The sequence below is a fragment of the Rhipicephalus sanguineus genome, chromosome 3, assembly GCF_013339695.2.
Source record: "Rhipicephalus sanguineus isolate Rsan-2018 chromosome 3, BIME_Rsan_1.4, whole genome shotgun sequence".
Lineage (NCBI taxonomy): Eukaryota > Metazoa > Arthropoda > Arachnida > Ixodida > Ixodidae > Rhipicephalus > Rhipicephalus sanguineus.
Window position 1 is genome coordinate 212991706 of NC_051178.1, and position 19604 is coordinate 213011309.

Genomic DNA, 19604 nt, shown 5'->3' on the forward strand with positions numbered 1-19604 from the left:
TGAAGAAGCCATGGGCTGAGTTGCCAGTTCCGCTTATTATAAGCAGATTTGGGCTTTTTTGGCTGAGTCGCTTGGAAATTCTTAGAGTTGCTTGTCGCATTTTTTCGGGCTTACTCACACTTTTTCAGGAAATATTGATTTTAGTGCCCGGCACATGTATTTGTTGTCAAATACATGGCTTGAGTCAAAATCAACGTTACTGGATGGGGGAGTTGGAAAATTCACGCGAGGAGGCGGCCGCAGATCGTCGCCCATTCCAGATGTCGCTGGCATCGCTTTGCGACCACGTCACGTGACCCTCTCCGCGGCGCGCAGCCGGCGTCGCGCGGAGCAGACGAAGCAGCGATGCGAAACACGTCACGTGAACAGGGCGCAAAACGATCGCAGCGCCCCCACTTTTTGGGAGACAGCGAGCAGCCACGCCGCTTCCGTGGCAATCCCATGCAGTTTTCCAACTGCCTCCATCTAGTAACGTTGGTCAAAATATACGACCCCCCCCCCTCCTCTAAGCAGTCATCTAGCACTCCTAGGCCCTTCTTTTCCTCCTGGCAACAATTATAAAGGCGCTACTGCATGGAGGAAGAAAAACTCAGGAGAGGCCCTGACGTCACTTTAAGTGAAGCCTCACGAAGCAGGAAGTCAGTCATTTTGACTGGGAATATTCTTCTCTCTTGTTTACATGTGAACAGTAAAGTAGAAGGCCCGCCTGTGCCTCCAGCTCGAAAACCACGTGAAATGCGCAGCGCGGCGCGCATGTCTAATTCAAAGAACATATATGGTTCCGCAGAACTGGATGACATGGATTTTCCAGATGTATTGGAAACCAGTGACGATGACTCTGTGTAGTGTGCGGTTCTGAAGTGCAAGAAACAACCTTCAGTGTTTTCGATCATTCAAGTGCCTATTTTTATTATGTGTAATGAATAAACAATAACGAAAAAAGTAATATAAATAAACTTTTTCACCTTCCATATGTGCTTGTAGAATTTCACACTATAAAATAATTTTCAAGAATGAGAACATTGTTTTAAACTTCCGCAGGTTTTGGGCTTATTCAGAGGAGTGCCGCCGCTTTTTTGGGCTTCTTTTGTGGTGATTATTCGCTTGTTTAGTCAGCAGCATCTGGCAACACTGGCCATGGGACAACCAGCCCACACCATAGTCTCCCCAATATTTTTTTTCATTTACAGTAGGTCTTAGCAATGCCACATTCTCTCCTCTATTCCACAAAGCACAGCTGCATCACAGAAGTCATGAAGCAATGAACCATAACTGATTTAGATAAGACGCTAGATTTGCACCCACAACCAGCACTGCAGCCATTTATGATAAACTACTATTTCTTTCCATCCTCGCAACATAAGCATTATAATATGAATGGCACCACAAAAAAAAGCATTATGTACAAGCATTCAAAGGACACTCACGCAGTACAGTTCGGATGCCAGCACCGGCCTCTGCAGCCAGTTTGTTGACGGAGGTCTCGTGGCGCAAGAAGATAGGACGAATGATCTTGTTGTAGATGTGAGTAGATCCATTCGGTTTTGTGGGAGCAAAGCAGTACACAAGGAAGATGATCTGAAATATTGTACAAATTATTAAAAAGCAGCGGTGGTCAAACCTATCAACAGAAATGTTTTTGTGCCTCCACACAAAGTAGCCATTTATGCTCATCAAATTACCAGAGAGAAATACCGGTGATTATACAGACAGCATTGTTGGATAACCACCTTACTGCAAAAAATACTGCATTTAGTGCATGCACTTGAAAACTCGGGAAAACATCTTCTTCTCAGAATGAATCTTTAATCTTAAATACAGTAGACTCTCGATAATTCAAACTCTGATAATTCAAACTTTTGGTTCATTCAAACAAATCTTAAATTTTTGGTTGGCCCACTATGTTTTCAATGTATTTTAAAGTTGCTTAATTCAAACTGCCTCACTGCACAAATTCGGTTAATTCAAACTTTTTGCTTATCCACGTCTGGAAATATCTGCTGCCTTTGTTGCTTCTAGCTGAACATTCACGTTTTTCTGTTATTAACAGGCACATATAAAGCTGATTGCCTGTCTAAAAAACAGCCAAACTAGCTGAACCTTGCGCACCAATAATCTCGTGCTGACCGAGGGAAAAAAAAAAGCTGTACGGTCTGGCCTTGATCTATCGCATGCCGAACGTTTCGTAATGTCCCTTTCTCTGCAGTATGCCATGCGAGAAAGTGTCCTAAGAATTAAAAGGGGCTAGCAACTTTCGTGGGACGCAACACGTTTCGTCCCTTAATTACACACCCGTGCGTGCCTTGTAAAATAACAAGTACCAGTATTATCGCTGATGTCTAAAAATTTTACTGGCAATCATGCAGAGCAGTCTATGATGTTGCTGTGGCACTGAGAAACAATAAACATCGCAGCGTTAGTTGGTGTGTTGCCCTGAGTCATATTTATAAGAACTTCTGATAATTCAAATAAAATCCTGAGGTCCCCTCAAGTTTGAATTATCAAGAGTCTACTGTACTCCCATCACCCTAGCTCCATGTGTGCCGTGAAACTTTCAAGTGGGACCAGCCAGTTGCAAACAATAATCAACCGATTTTTCCTTGGTTGAATATGTGTATTTGTCTGTGCAATGAAATACACTGGTGTTCCACTTACTCTGCTGGATTGTTAAATTGCTATTTTAAGTTCACTACAAGTCAGCGGATAACCCTTGCTAACTTCCAGCCCTGATGTGTAATTTCAATATATGTGCCATGATGTACTTAATTTAGGAGTTAATTTTTGAATTTTTGCTGCTTAATCTATGATCTATTTGGATTTCTTATAATTAAGATGAATGCCATGTAGCTGCAGCAACACTGTCATCCTTCCAGTGGGAGAAGAGCTAAGCTCTTGGTGTTCAACTCTGGACCAGTTTGTAATACGCAGATATGTCCAGGTGTTCATTTGCATGACACTTAATAAGGCTTCAAATCTTTCTCACCGTGACAGGTGGTGGGCCTTTAATCATAAGTGTCCAAACTAGCATCACCGGAAAGTGATGTGAAGATAATGGTTGACAGAATTTCAGTTGGAGACATCTTTTGTTATTAATTTCAAAATCCCTCAGATTCATTTATTGCACTATTACAGCTTGTCTTGCTGACATAATAAAGAATTCATTAAAGGCATAAGCAGCAGTGCTTCGGAAGCTTCAGAAAGTTCCTTCAAAGTTTAACAATAAACCAGTTTCCACTGATTAATCACTCCAAATCTGCATGCCAACCAAAGGTTGCCAACAACCATTGTTAATTTCAAATGCCAATTTAATACCCCTGTCACACCGGCACCAACGAACTCCGTTAAAGTCCACAAACATAAAACCCCATTAGGGAGTTTGACAGAGATGGAGTTGTGGCCATGCCACACGGCAAGTTTATGAGCTTTGGACAGAAGCCGCAAGGAGCCCATTGGGCACTTCTGCGTCTACGTCTGCAAGGAAGATTTTGCGTCTAATCACGCTGAAAACATTCTCAATCATACGAATGATTATGGAAACTATAAGTCATTAAGACCGAAATAAAAAGGCAAAAGCTTGCACTCAACCACGCAAGGCTTGAAAGCAAAGCTGGCCGAGCACGGCGTTGCTCGTACTCTGCTTTCCGGTAGGCTGGATCCTGATGTAGAGCTCACATACACGCAGCATTCCACTCACGGTGATCGGCAGCATCTTCTCATCGTCTCTTGTTCTCCCTTTCCCTGGCCACGTATTCTGGATCTGCTCGTCACTGCCGTAGTCGTTCTCGTACAGCAACAAGCCTTGCTTCACGATGCATTGCTTCTTCTTCGAAGTACGTACTTTCTCTGTGCATCCCATGGCTGTATCTGATCGATCGGTGGAACACTGTTGCACGAGGCGTCTCCGCTGCTGGGCATGGCTTAGCGATAGCAGCTGTATGGTTGTCAATACTATGCATGCGCTGCTTTGCATAACGTCACGGGGTTACGCCAGGCGTTCTAGCAGCTGCGGCGTCGCTGGTTGCCATGACTACGGCACGGCTGGCTTATTGTGAAACATGCACATTTTAACAGCAGCTTAAAGAGCTACTCTTAAAAATAAATTGTTTTGGCTTTTATCGCAGAAATGTGCACCTGCAAGCCCGTTGGCAGTAACATTAACAGGAGTGCTGGCCACACTATACGTTTGTTTTGCTACGCATTTTCTATACGTGCGCTGATTGTCAAACACAATGCAAGTTGTCATCAATTTCTTTGAAGTTGCGCTACCACCACCTAGGTCACGTTTGTCTTTCCAACATCGGATGAGCAGAAGTCTCATGTTCCGTCCACAAAGTTCTTCTGCGGATGTGTGCCACAACAATTCGCATGTGCTACCGGCACGACTGCTGGCGTCGACGAAGAAGGAAAACCCGCATTACTCATTGCTATGACTTTTCGTAATGTTGAAGTAGAATAAAGACTACCCCAATAAGAAGGGAACGAGATGCACAGACGTAAACACAACGGTGCGCACGGACTCAGAGACACTTATTCAAAATGGCGGCAAGAAGGTTTTTCCAAAGGCATGGTACGGAGCATAGAGTTTCATACAATAACCTAGAGAGGAAACTGCCGCTGCGATCATTCAACCACGATGGGAATGATGGGAACTACAGGCTTCGGATTGGATAGCGTTAGCTAGCAAACTGTCTACGATCTTTTTCTACAGTTTCAGTTTCGTTCTTCGCGACGCGTGGGTAGTGGAGTGCGTTGCAAAGCACTCAAGCAGTGCTTTTGTTGTTCAAAGAGGCTGAAGAGCACTAGATCTCTTGGTTTACTGCGACGTTGGAGCTTTACAGGTTGTATTTGACAGTCTTAGCAAAGCGTCATGCACTCACCGCCGTGCACAGATGTAGCAGCCCATGCTAGAGCAGGAAATTGAGTTCACGTGTTCTGATAAGCACTACTTGTTAAAACTCTTTTAAATTGACTGAAAACGATGGCGAAGCTAAGTAGATGCACCGTCACGCTCTTCTGACTCAACTTCACAACAAAACGAGAGATGCGTTGGGGGCAGACCACTTGCACAGACGCACCTGGCGTCGCAGCAGGCGATACATTAAGTGTTTCTCACTCCATACAGTACTGTTATTTCCATAAATAGATAATGCGTACTTTCGAGGGAAAAACAAGCGTGTTTGTTTACAAGTGTTGTAAAAAAATAATTCATTATATCATGATGCCAAATCTAGAACACAACTGTAGAGCAATGCATACCCTGGTGGTTGAATTTGTCCAGGTTTCCCTTCCATCTCAGGGTCATGCAAACATTTAAATGCGAAGCATTTCTTAGCGAACTTTTGGTACTTTGAGCCTGCCCGCCCGCCCGTCCGTCTAGCCGCCTACGTCTGGGTGCTCTCAGGATCACTTCCTTAAATTGGTGTAGACCAAAATCAGCATGGGAGGATAAGAGGACTTGACGAATATGACTATTGGGTCATCACATGAATAACGTAGAAATCCTGTCGCGTATGTCGTCAAACCCTTTCCTTCAGACACGTGTGGCACATAGCCGTTTACAATGGGCCGCGGCGTAGAGGTACATGCCACAGGTGATTGACAGTTTATATCTACCCAGGAACGGCAAGAACAGACATAGGTAATTTGAATGCGAGAGCATTAAGAAAAACAGACATCGGCAGCATTGACCCGACGACTGGAAATTATAAAAATTAGGGATCCCAGCAGGAATCGAACCCAAGCGTTCTGCGTGGCAGTAAAGTATTCTACCACAGAGCCACACCAGGTCTATAAACTGGTCTGCAAAAGCAGCCTATGTAGGCGTAAAGTTGGTGCAACGTCAATTGTGGCTGTGGTGCTGGCTATCTAATTTTACAAGAAAGCAATAAACACTACATATGTACTCTACGTTACTTCAGTTCATATGTACTCCTACGATACAGGCCTCGTATCAGGTTAACGTCAGTGGTTCCAGTGTTGGCTCCGCTTTTATGGCAGTCTAATAAGCATTGCATTTGTATTCCTATGATTGAGCAAGCTGTATTGAAGCATTCCTTGACCCCGGAAGAATACATTAACCAAAGTTGCGCATGATATTCACATTATTTCACCATAAAGTGCCCTTAGTTTAGATAATACTGATTTATGTACTCTAACGTGAGGGCTGACATTACGTTGCACCATAAGTTACCCTTGAAACGCCAGTGTTGTCGACGTGCCTGGTAAGCCCACAATGTGCACATAGCTACTACACTTACAAAACACGTTGATCTGCCTTGTAACACATGGCTCAAAGCCATAAGATACAGCATAGAAGTACTCACTGACTGCTTCGCACGAGACCGATTCCCACAACGAGTGGGATCTGCTGAATTTTTTGCAATAAGTTTGACATACAAAAGAATCAAGCAAGTTTTAGTTGGAAATACCTTCATAGCACTTTGTTTTACACTCAGCAAACAAGGGTTGCGAATCTCAAGAACAAAAGCCATCCGAAACAGATCCGATGCCTGTATTTCCCATCATTCCCATGGTGGCTCAAGCGCCGCTGAAGGAGCCCGCACGGACACTAGCGCCAGATTTCCTTCTATGTATTACAATAAGAAACTCTATGGTGCGGAGAGAATGTGCACTTATATGCACTTTTTTCATTAAACCCACATTATGAATAGCTTATGCAGTGAAAAAACTTTTAATATTGATAAAATTCATTATTGTGTTGACTGCGGATGTTTTGTGTTTGCAGTTTTTTCCGTAACTACAGATTACTGGTGACGAGAGTGCTCCGTTCTGCTGCGAATGGAGATCGCCAAACTCCCTTTGTGAAATGCTCCATTTAAATTCCTTGACGTAAGGAAGACTGTGTGACACAAACTGCATCTTCGCTGACGTAAAGACGACAGAGTTAAACAGAGTCCGCAGGTTCCCGTGTGACAGGGGTACTAATAAATGTAATTGTGTCCAACTAATGCACTGCTGCCTTTACCCCACTTGGCAACCATTCCATTACACAAACAGATCTCTAGTTGTTCATTTTAAGCATCACACAGCCCAGCAAGTCATCATCTACCCCTTCATCTCAACTATACAATATGGAGAAGCAAATAGCCCTTCGCAAGTGCACAAACTTGCCTTGGCCAGCCAGTAGAAGGGAAAGAAGCGCAAGATGTTGTCTGCAAAGAAGTCCACCACTGAGAAACAGGCGAAAACCACCCAGTAAGTGAGCCACTTGGTGTCATCGTCCTTTGTCGTGGACTCTATGGCACGCATGCTATAGGCATCCATGCAAAGAAAGAAAGAAAAAAACAGTGGTAAGACATTATTAAAGATGTTACTAAAACGTGTGTATACATATAATAATATGCTAGCTTGTACTTACACTGAACTACACTTGCATATTATATACAAGATATCCCAGCTACTTTGAACGAAGGTTAACAAAATATGCGCAGCTTGCACTAAGCTGCGCAAGGCTGGGTCACAGCAGAGCTAGTAAGCACATTTCAGCTTCTCTTGATTGTACAGAGTGCTTGGGCGGTCATCGAGTACGTTCATGACGATCATTTTCTATCTACGACACACAGCGAACCTCGAGCATAAGGCTCTGCTGTAAAAAGGAAACTCTAGAAAGAATTTACCAAATGCATATTAGCGGTACTGACGTGTACTTACAACCAGTATCCATTAATCACTATAAGTATAAATAAGTTTTATTGACATTTTTACTTACTTCTTTAATCCCTAACATGTCAGCTTTAAGTTGTAGGCTACCTCAAATAACCGCAAAACCACGATATGATTATGAGGGACGCCCTAGTGGAGGGCTCCGGAAATTTCAACCACCTAAAGTTCTTTAACGTGCCCCTAAATCTAAGTGCACGGGCCTCAAACATTTTCACCTCCATCGAAAATGCAGCTGCCGCGGCCGGATTTCGATCCCGCGACCTTTGGATCAGCAGTCGAGTGCCATAACCACTAGACCACCATGGCAGGGCACCACTTTACTTTCTTCACATTTATATCCTAATTACAACAAATAACATCCCCATGCTTTCCTTGGCATTATTGTCTGTTAGTTGTCATTAGAGGGACACTAAAGGCAAATAACTATTTATGTCAGAGTGAAAGGTCGATGTGTGAGAACATCTAAAACGTCAATAGTATCAACAGCAGTGCTCTACTAATCGAGAAATTAAGGTAAATGTAGGACACGATGTGCGCCACGAGTGGGGCATTTTGGAAATTATCCCGATGACGCCAAGAGTCCCGAATACAATTCACCACTAGCAATCAAACTAGTTGCAATAAAAAAAGAACATTCCGTGCATCACAAGATGTAATAAAACGCTGCTTGTTCACTTGTTTGAGTCATGAAGAAAAGAACCTCTTGGCATTCAAAAGTTCCGTTTTCGCCGAGCTGCACTTCGCTCAGGCAGTCACGTCTCGGTGGTAGTTTCGGTATCGCGTACTGCTGCGTGTGCTTGGCTCTCGCTATTTTCGCACTGTTGCTACTCTACTTCTGCTGCTGGCCAAGCTAAGCTCCGTTACAGTGATCTACACAGTTTCGGAGTGGCCCGTGGCTGCGTCTTGGCAAGGATGATGGCCGCTGTTGCGCAAGAAACCGTAGCGTCGGCGGCCGGGCAGTAAAGGCGGGCAACCTTGGGCACGGCAACTGCTACGTCAGGAGGCCCGTTCAGGCGGGTGATTTGAAGTGCGCTAACGCTGTGCAGACCACTAAAACTTGATGTTCTTTCCAAATAAGCATTTCCTAGGCATGAAACAAGCACTACGAGGTTTCTGGAATGCTATTTCAACAATCAACATTGACTTAATATTTGCCTTTAGTGTCCCTTTAATATTGTGTCAAACAAAGAAAAACCAGCCCTTAAATGTCATCTTCTTTCCTTCATTCATAGCGAGGGTCTCGTTCTGGCAGACTTGATGCCTTCAGGTAGTATGCGAGGGATTACTGGTCAGCTGCCAGCTCGTAAAAAGATCACGTGCTAAGTGACACCAACAGGCAGAAAAAGAGTGTTCCATACTTGCCACCATGGCTGCAATAGGCGCTGACTAACATTCCTAGGTTTAAATGCACATATATACCCCATAAAGTGGACAGGAGGATGACCGCCGCCGTAGCGCAGTGGTAGAGCATCGGACGCGTCATTCGGAGGTCACAGGTTCGGTCCCTGCCGGCAGCAAGTTATCTTTTCGTCCACCTTACTTTCTTCACATTTGTATCCTAATTACAACAAATAACATCCCCTATGATTTTAAAGCTATGCTTTACTTGGCATTATTGTCTGTTAGTACTCATTAATATGGTTTTGCCTTTGTTGCGCCAAGCAACGACAGCACACGACAGCATACGACAGCCCAGGCACCTAAGTGCTCCGCAGTTAAAATTGCCGTATTATTCTTTTACTTCCTAGCTTTCATATAAATATATTATTTTAGAGCAAATGAAAGTTCACTATTTCAAACGTCTTAAGTGGATGTCACTGGTTAGTGCCTATGCCGGCCAGTGGTGGCCACATTGTTGTTTTAGGAGCACAAGAAGGTTAGGACTTCAAACAGGCATTCTTAAATATAGACTGATTATTGCACCAACATATTTAGGAATCGGCATGCCTGATGCTCATCGAAGCAGTAAAAATTACAACCGGGCAGCTCTATTTATCTTTTCACAACCCCTTTAATTAATAGAGATAGTCAGGTTTTAACATTCATCTCAGGACCAACCTTTCTACCATCATCTACATTCCCTCAAGCTGCGATACAACAGCACGATCAAACATTCATACAGAATACATGTAATAAAGAGAGACAGGATTTTAGGCAAACGCCTATTCTGTGCCTTGCGTTCCTATCATGCCACTTTGATATATGAGCCTGAATTAGAGGCTAAGAAGGGCTTTTGTAGTGTTTTTATAGTGCCTATAAATGCCTATTTTTGGAGTTTGTGCCTAAATTAGTATAAGCGCCTACAAATGCCTATTTTCAGGATCGGCGCTTATATGAACACTATTTAACCTCAAATTTCGCTTTCAAGTACAGTTTGAGACCACTGTTCATGTTACCGGGCAACAATGACTGTTCAGAATCTTAAGGGGTTCCACATAGTCCTCTAGTTCAAGCGAAGCCTCCTCTATTTTTTAAAGGTAGCGACAACTTCACGTGCGTGTTTTCGAGGGGTCCAAGATGCAGCGCTAGCAGACAACGCGCCACTTGCTGCATGCATCTTATAGAAGCCTGAAACCAATTTGAGTGCGTGCTTGAACCACCTAATTATTAAAGGGACCGACAACCAATTTGATGGTGCCCATTTTCTTTAGTGCAACGGAAAGCTTACCGGTGAGAGTGTCTAATCACGGAACGGTAACGTGGAAAACGCTGTGAAACATTCGTAATAAGAATTTTTCGATCTGTGGCGAATATGAAGTCGTAAACACAAGTGACAACTCGTGCTGCAAACAGTGAGAGCGAGAGCAGTTCGTGTTCGAGCGTGGCGGTTTGCTGCGCATGCGTGCACTCCGAGTGCATGCGCCGCGGCTCGACATGTTCCACTGGCTACCGCGAAGGCAGCGCCGCTTCTCACCGTGCAACTCCTTTCACCTCGTAAACAGCACAAGATAGAGCGGGGATAGATAATAAGATACATACTGTAATTCTCAGGAATAATTATGGCACGCATGACAGCATCAGACAACGTAGAGCAAAAAGTGATAGACTCCACACCAGCTTCAAGACTCTTCCGCTAGGCTGCACCACGTACCAGTTCTTGTTACTTTTAAACATGATTTAAACATATAAATCCTACAGGCGAAAAGGATGCTGGAATCTGTCACTATATTTCAGTGTCGTATCATTTTTGCCAGGATCTAATGACACGTTGTGACCAGTTGTTGGTCCGTTTAATGTCCGGAGCCTAAGACGCTCAGCAAATATTAAACTACAGGGACAATAACTTGAACGAGCTCACAGCACGTTAAACACTGAAATAAAACGCGTGCGTTTCCGAAGCAGCTTCTGAGCAGTTTCCCACAGCAAGCTGTCATGCAGGGCATTTTTTTTTTTTCGTTCTTTGCACGTTTTGAAATTCAGCTCAACTAGAAGTAGAGGTGATATTACAGTGAGTGCTTGTTTCTAGTTTGAAAAATATAGGCATGTTGTGAGCTTACTCCTACCTTCGGAAACGTCATTGGTTACCTAGCACTCTTGTAGTGCGCAATGCAAAATAGGCGCTATTAATGGTTTAATTGCATTTGTCAGCATTCAGACGTATTTTTATGGTTACACGGTATTTTTAACTACCGTAAAATGCGGAGCAAGCGCCACCCTCCCTTTTGTGGGAGATTCGAAATAAGCGCCAATAACCGAGCAAGTGCCCCCCCCCCCCGCCCCTCTCTAACCCTCCTTCCCTGCGGCCACTTTTTTTTTCGAGACTATATCACTTTTGTAAAAAGAACCACAAGAATGAGTACACTGAATGCGTATCTAATGTTGTTTATGAAATTCCATTGTCATGTGGCCAGTCGTATATTGGTCATCGTTCACCGGATGTGGCATATCTAAGGTGGTTCAGAGGATGGTGCGCTGAACGCCAGGCTCTACACTGTCGGCCATGTACCACAGCAGCTCTCTGCAGGCCAAGTGCGCGGACTTAAAGGGACTTAAATTTTTTTCTGATTTTGGTGAAAATGAGAACATCGTTCGTCACATCGGCGGCAACGAGCATGCTTTTACCCCATAAAAAAGGAATTATATTTTTAATTTGCTGTTGAAAACCGTAAAAGAATGACCACTAGCGTCACCCAAGAGCGATGTGGTCAATCTACTGGTAGGACAAGAAATCCTCGCAGGTAGACTCACTGTGCTTAAAAACAAACATGTATAACTTGAAATTGTATTTTATGCACTTAAGGCAGCTTTCGGTTGCGTCAGAGAGCAATTTTCTGCCCTTTTTTTTCCTCACGCATCCAAAAAGGCGCCCGGAGGTGCTGCTTGCGGTGCCGTCTTTGATTTCGTCTCCTTCAACTCATGAGCTATGCCATGCGGCCCTCCGCGCTTGTCATACTGTGCCGCTGTGTTGTTAGGATGTCTCACATGTGCTGCACTGTGAAGGCGTGCATTTATCGTATCTTTTTGACAACTCAACTTGGCTTGGATTGCGGCAGCAGTGCTAAAATAAACGCATAGACTGCGATTACAGCAAAACAAGTGTTCTGTAAACGTATAATAAGGCTTCATTTAACCGCTAGCACGCTGAAAAAGACTGTTACATTCATTACATTTGTGTTCAGCTAAAATAAAGTAATCCTACAGAAATCACATATGCTTTCGGTTTTAATTTTTACCGGCACTACAATCGGTCATCGCTTCCACCCATCAGTGTTGTGGGCACGTTTCACGCCAACAGAAGACCGAACGCAGATCGAAAAATTCTGTTTTAAAAATTTCTACTCACTTTCCAGAGAAACCCCTGCAAGGTTGGACACATCAGACGGTACGCTTTCTATTGCGGTACAAAACAGAAAAGCGATCAAGGATGGTAGACAGTCCCTTTAACTTTTGCGTCAGACTCTGAGGAGTCGTTTGACAAGTTTGATAGTGACGAGGGGGAATAAAAACAGTAAATAAATAAAGCACTTCATTAGAAACATGGATGAGCATTTTTCATTTTTAATGGCTCTCCCGCCACCACCTTGAATTTCGGTCCGGGACTGAGCAAGCGCTCCCCTCCCAAATCTGGTCGCATTATCCTTCACCGTAAGTGGGGGGGGGCTTGCTCGGCATTTTACGGTAAGCTTATTGTGTTTTTAAAGTATTTAATAGGTTTACTTCGGAGAAAGAGTTGCACTGCATGTGTGGAATATCAGTAACCAGAGTACATTTCAAGGTCTAGGCAATATAGCATGCCCACTAGTGTCTCGCCCATTTCAATTTTTATCTGTTTTTAAAGAAATGCACTTATTCAAAGCCATCCCCCTTTTACTACCCCCACTGCCTCTAAGTCCCGCAGATATGAAGGTATGTTGCAATGTTACCCAATGCCATTTCAAATAAATTTTCAATTTTCAGATTATCTATACACCTACAAGCCCTAAGACCAGAATATGACCAGAAAAGCTGAGTTAGGTGCTTTTTTGTAGAGATGCAAGAGAATAAAAGAGCACTCATTTAAAAATGCATCGTATTGCAGTAATTCATAGCAAACTTTTTCTTTGGAACGTTTGTTGGGAGTGCTGATCCGCCCTCATTCGCTTTTAGGGTGGCTTCCGTTCCTTTTGCTTTGGCCGATGAGCAATGATGCTCGGTGCAGCATATGGTTTTTTTTTTCCACCCGGTGTCTTGCAGCATTATTTACTCAAACTCGTCTAAAGCATTGAAGATATCACGCAGAATGCTTTAACGAAGAAGGTTTAATCAACCTCATGCACAGCAGCATGGCAAAACACGGCAAGGTATGGGAAAAAAAGTAGTCCAAATTGGTCCTCTCCTTGTCGGCGATTAGTGTAGAACTCACCCTGGTGAGATAAACGCAGCTGTATTGGGGTCCCGAGCTATTTATTGCAAGAAATACCGGGCGTGACTCTACAATGATTACTACGCACAAATCTACAGCATAAAGAATGCCGAAACAATAATAGCGTTGCTGAGATAATGCTCGTGCACAAGCCGCCCTTCACCTGGCCGAAGGGCGGCTTGCAGTTACAAACATTGCAAAATAACTTACTTCGTCGCGTACCCGGGTGTTTTACGTGGCCACAAATTCCTTGTGCCTGATTTTGTGGAGCCATACCTTCTTTCAGCAGCTATTGCTGGTACCGCGACGAAAAAAAAAGAATCGGCAGATCCTACGTACTGTGGGAATCGAAAAGCATGCGGCGGGAAGGTAACTGTGGCGTAATATTTTTTAAATTGAGCGAAATGTTACGAAATGATGCTAAAGATATGTGCAAATGGTATACGCACACACATACGTAGAAGAGTTGCACATGTGTTATATAACCAGTGGTTTACAGTTGCGTAACGATGCCAACAGCAACATGGGTACTAACAACACTGGATGCGGTAAGCTGATATGTAGTGCTTATACTTGTCCGTTATGATGGAGAATGCACGCACGTTTCATGAACCCGTGTGTGCATGTGTGGAAGGAGTTCTTGAGAGTTTTCAGGTAGATGACGGTGAGTGGAATGTCTTTGTTATTGCAATTGATGTGCGCAACTGACTCACTAGAGACTAAGCAGACGCACCAAACCACAGCCTCTGGGAGAGTAGGCGTAGTGAGGTTTGCTTGGTTAAAGAAATGTAATAGCACTCTCGATGAGATTATTCCTGCAAGAATAATAAGGTAACATTTGTCGTTTTACATTTTGTCTGTAGAGAGCATGCAACCAGCACACCTGTAGAAGTAGTTGAGATGGGGGCACACAAGTCCAGTGCATGCGAGCTATTCAGCAAGATGGCAGCACAGTTGGGAAGGTCCACAACAAAAGCCTTGATTTAAAACGTAGGCGAGTAGCACCATGTAGCAAGAAAGCCTCGCTTTAACACAGCACAGCAGCGCCAAGGAAGTGTGCATGATTGTTGCATGACATATGTACACTCGGTAAAGCCCGGCATAAAACAGATTCATGTTAATAGGGTCAAGATAAGGAGATCACAAAAAGACTGCACAGCAACGGCAGGATTTAGCAAATGTACCTTGATTAAAGGTGGCAACTTCTCCCGGTAACCATTCTATTGAAAAAATACAAACATAACACATCCTTGTGCTGCGACGTTGCTGGGCCTTTAAACCTTGAAATAAACCACTGGCAAGCCCTGGAGATCCCTAACAAATTTACTGCAATATCTTTTTTACAACCAGTTTCGTGTTATGATGCAACAACACAATGTAACAAGGTGGGTTATTAAAAGGTGAAGTGAGTGCTTGCCCCCTACCCTCCGAAACATGGCCGTGCAGGGAAAAAGCTCCCACTAGGCCAAATACCTTAGCAGCCCCTATTACAGGCTGCACTTTATTCGAGACAAGTAGTATAGTGGTGGAATGAACAGTGCATGAACAAATTTTAACCACCCCAATGATGGGTTTATTCGTGCACAGGTTAGTTCAAAGCCTCCGCCCTCATTTGCAATGCCACTGTGGTCACACTACCACAATTATGGCCCTTGCAGGACAGCCATATATGCACAATAAGGGAAGTCCCATTAGAGGGCACGCCGGCATAGGTGCCGGTTAGTGACACCCAGTCTGTCAAAGAAGTTGACGAGTCAAGTCTGGGCAACTTTCCACTACACAGGGAACTAATCCTTTTCCCCACTCTTGGATCACATTCATTTCATTGAGACAAAGGTCCCCCTCGAAATGGAATTTAGGAGAAAAGAGCTGCCTAGCACTCAGCAGCAGAATTCACAGTGCAGGGAAACGCTTGCCAGTCTTCAGAAAGAGGTGAAGCCTGAAAATTGAGAGGAATGCATGCACAAAAACTGCCACTATTGCAGGTGACACAAGATCTAGTGTATGTAGCTGGTAGTGCTACAAGTGAGCTGGAGAGATTCCTGTCGGATGGTCACGAAGCTTCGCTGAAGTACATGCCAGGCAAAGAGGACTCAAATAAGTGCTTCAAAACTGTCATCCCCCCAAAACTACGAGTTGCATGTTGCATTGCACCAGTATAGTGACTTGGCCGCAGCAGTGCACCGAAGACATGGCAACAGCTTTGTGGGTTTGATAGCTGGCCGGAAGTGAAGGCTGACGTATGTAAACAGGTACAAACACTCCACAACAGCCAAGCAGGGAAGTCACAAGATGGAAAACTACTTGGCTTATTTCAGCCCATATGAGAACAAAGCGCTTTGAAATCCTGGCATGCAATCAGTTGCACAGGAAAAAGTGGCACAAGTTTGTGCTCGTAGTAATGAATCGTTTCAGTGCAACTGCTTAACTCTACCACTGAGACTAGTCAGGAAACGTAGCACCAGCTGACAGATATGTTCTGCCAACTCACATTTCTGAAATTACTCGTTATGCACAAGGCCACGTGCTTCATGTAAAAAAACGTTTTGCAATGTGTATGCTATAACGGGCGTCTGGTAGCAAAAGACCACTTGCCATTAGACCATCTTAAGGTGAAAAGCCTTAGATGCCTCGTCAAACACAAAAAGTGCCCATCGGTGTCAACGTGAGCGACGCAAACAGTCATCATGTGATAATGTCACCCTATGGCTTCATCACGGCATCACAGATTGCCAAAATTTGTGATGTTTTGATGACATGACGTCACATGATGATGTCGTCTCATGACATTTTCGCTTGGTCATAGGTGAGCTGATCCCGGAGGCACGCAAGGTGCAGAAAGCTTTCGGCTGCACGGAGATCAATACAACTGAGTGAGAAGAAGGAGAAGAAGATGGCTTTCCCCTTCGAGTCATCCAAGGTGAATGCATAGAGGACCCTGTGAGTTTTTCTAGTCTAACATGACGGAACGCCCAAATTGAAATGTGAAGCAACTGTTAGGGGCCCATGAGCACACACATGCGAATGCGATATACTTAGCAATATGATTGAGCAAACACTGCTGCACTGGGCTCACACCAGCTTTTCTGATGTTCCGGAGGGAAGGAAGCTGAATACACCAACAGACCGAAAGGTAGGAAGGGTTTTATGAAGGAGATGCACACCTTGACTATGTAAACATTTGCGCAAACATTTAGCAAATGCCATTAAAGAGGCGAACCACGGCCGTGCAAAAGCAAGGGCAAGCCAAAAGGCTGCCTATGGCAGAGCGCAATCAAGATGTGGAATTCCAAGTGTCGACAGCCTAGCAGTGTAATCATTAATGCGTTCAGGTGTTCTAGCACTGGCTTTGCAGAACCTCTTGCAACCAAACAAATGGGACCATTCCATGTCGGGGGAAACCTTTAGACACACCTACAAGATGGGAGATCGAAAACCGGTCCAGCTCATTGGTCAGGTTTATGTAAGGGAGCTAAAGCAGTACAGTGAGACTTCACTTGAATTCACTTGAACAAACTTGAAGGGACCTCAGGAAAAAGTTTGTTAAAGGGACACTAAAGGCAAATAACAATTTATGTCAGAGTAAAAGCTCAATGTATCACACGACGTGCGCCACGAGTGGGACATTTTGGAAATGATCCCGATGACGAATAACAAGTAATCAAACTAGCTGCAATAAAAAAAAGAACCTTCCGTGCGTCAAGAGACATAATAAAATGCTGCTTGTTTGTTTCTATTTGATTCATGGAAAAAAGAACCTCTTTGGCATTGCCATGGGGAGCGGCGCTCGTGGTTCGAAGGTTCCGCTCCCGCTGAACTGCGCTTCGTCCGGCGCCCGGCTTCGCTCATGCGGTTGCGTCTTCAGTGGTAGTTCCAGTATCGCGTACTGCCATGTGTGTTTTGCACGCTCTTGAAAGTCACTCTGACAGAAAGTTCGACAAAATGCCGCATGCATGTGATGTTGCCAGATGCCCGAAGGGTGCCCGCTGCCAGTGCACGCCACCGCGCAGTAAAGGCGGGCAACGTTGGGCACGGCAACAGTGACGTCAGAAAGACCGCTTTCAGGCGGGTGACTTGAAGTGCGCTAACGTGATGCGGACCACTAAAACGTGATTTTATTTCAAAATAAGCACTTCCTTGGCACGAAAGTAGCACCACAAGGTTTCTGGACCGCTATTTCAACAATCAATGTCGACTTTGCCTTTAGTGTCCCTTTAAAGTTTAAGTTCGCTGAAATGGAATAGCTAAGTTGTAGCTTGTTATCGCAAGCGGAAGGAAACATCAGGTGTTCAAATGAAATTCAGGTATTGTACGCAGCACGTGAACGTGCCGCTTCAACTGCACAATACCTGAACTTGGCTCTTATCTAAAAATCAATCACAGATACAGAGTACACGTGCAAACTTTCCACTCAAGCTGGTCACATCTGCAGTCTCTGCGGAATGAACCCGTAGAAGGGTGGCCTAGAAGCTATGGTGGCACTGCAGCGCGGCAGCTTTGTGCAACATATCAAGCTCCCCCACAGCGTGACAGCACAAGTTTCGTGACCAGAAAAGTATTGAGGGACTATCCTATCGCTGCACCTTCGTTGCAGAGATATACCAAAGGCATCTTGATGCCAATGGCCATTCCAGAGGTGGTGGGACCAACAGTGGTTCAATGTCCAACGCCAGCAGAGACTTTCATCACTGGGGTACAAAAGGCCCCTGGCATTGACCCGCAGCTAGAGACGCAGGAAGTAATGGTACTGTGAATATATGCTAACCAGCTGTCAAGTGAAGTTGGGGGGTCTAAGGTCTCAAGGAGGGAGGTGTTCATGAAATGGCCGAATTTCGTTGTGCCTCTCACCGCAAGGTGCGCTTACATACCCCTTCCTCGTCAACCTCATGAGTGATACAGACTGATTCTTGGGAGAGGGTACTGAATGGGAGAGAAAATTCCAGAGAGACGACTGAAGGACACCGATAGGGGCGGTAGCGGTGCTATTGACAGCTTGCAAAAGGAGGAACACAACAGATGGACCGAGCAGCAATGAATGTCGCAGGACAGGTGACTAGCTCGGATTTTTGCTTGCCTGCCTCTACCTACTCATTGGGCATCATCTCGACGCACTTTTTTGGGATGATGCAATAAATGTTTGGTTTGTTTTGTGATTACTCTGCGTGCATGTCATGTTTTGTGCCCTTACACCAGGGTGCCTCATAAGGTCAGTAGCATCAAGACATGTGCATGCGCTGGGAAGCTAGACAGTTTCCATGGCGCCTAAATAGGAGCTGGGTCATACCTGCTCACATCATCAAGCATGGAAAGATCAGTCTACCTTAAGTCCTGCATGCTACATGGGAGATTTGAAGGCATTTTTGACAAGGATTATTAAACCTCTAGCTTTTTATTTGTGCCCTTGCCCACAAGCGTGCATGCATACAGAGGTACAGGCACCAGTGCTGGTGTCATTGCAAAACTTTTCACATAGATTAGCATATGAACAACAACTTACGAGGCATAAGCAGGAATGGCAAAACCAACAAGGTTACACAGCAGCTGGGCAAAGTAGCCAAAGATCATGTACAGCGCAAACAAGCCAGCCACACCTGCACAGAGAAAATATGCCTTAGCAAACGAGCAACACACAAAGGTTAAGCAACACATTCACAATCATCGAAGGAACTCCTGCTTTATTGAAAGATGGCTCTGTCTGTTTTCATCTGGCAGGTAAATAATTTTACATGAGCTGTTCTAAGAAAAAAGAAAAGTAACAGTCAGTTGTCAACCACGATGGTAGTGAGTTCAATTCACGCTTTATCCATGGTGCTTTACTGTAAGGGTCATGCAGAAGGGCATACAGACAACCAAAAAATAAAAACACACACCCAATAGAGGCATGTCTCGGAAACAACACAAAAAGCTAAATGAAGGCGAAACAATCCTGGTGTCTAATAAATGTGATAACCTTGAAATTGATCAATCTAGAACACATTGTCTGCAGTGTAGAAAGTGCATACAACTACTAAAACCCACAAAGGAATAAAAGGAGCCCACTTCGTAATTGTACGTCTATCATTTTGCTTTTAATGCCCAT

The 19604-nt window shown here is 44.3% G+C and overlaps 1 protein-coding gene across 1 annotated transcript in view; it reads right to left on the reverse strand.

The window, feature by feature from the left end:
• The window catches only part of LOC119388258 (receptor expression-enhancing protein 5), a 32291-nt gene that overhangs the window by 5064 nt on the left and 7623 nt on the right, over positions 1–19604 (reverse strand). The window contains exons 2-4 of the mRNA XM_037655929.2: positions 19023–19116; positions 7132–7270; positions 1428–1578 (exon numbers count right to left, since the gene is read on the reverse strand). Of these exons, the coding sequence (XP_037511857.1) occupies positions 1428–1578; positions 7132–7270; positions 19023–19116 (384 nt within the window). The remainder of the gene's footprint in view (positions 1–1427; positions 1579–7131; positions 7271–19022; positions 19117–19604) is intronic.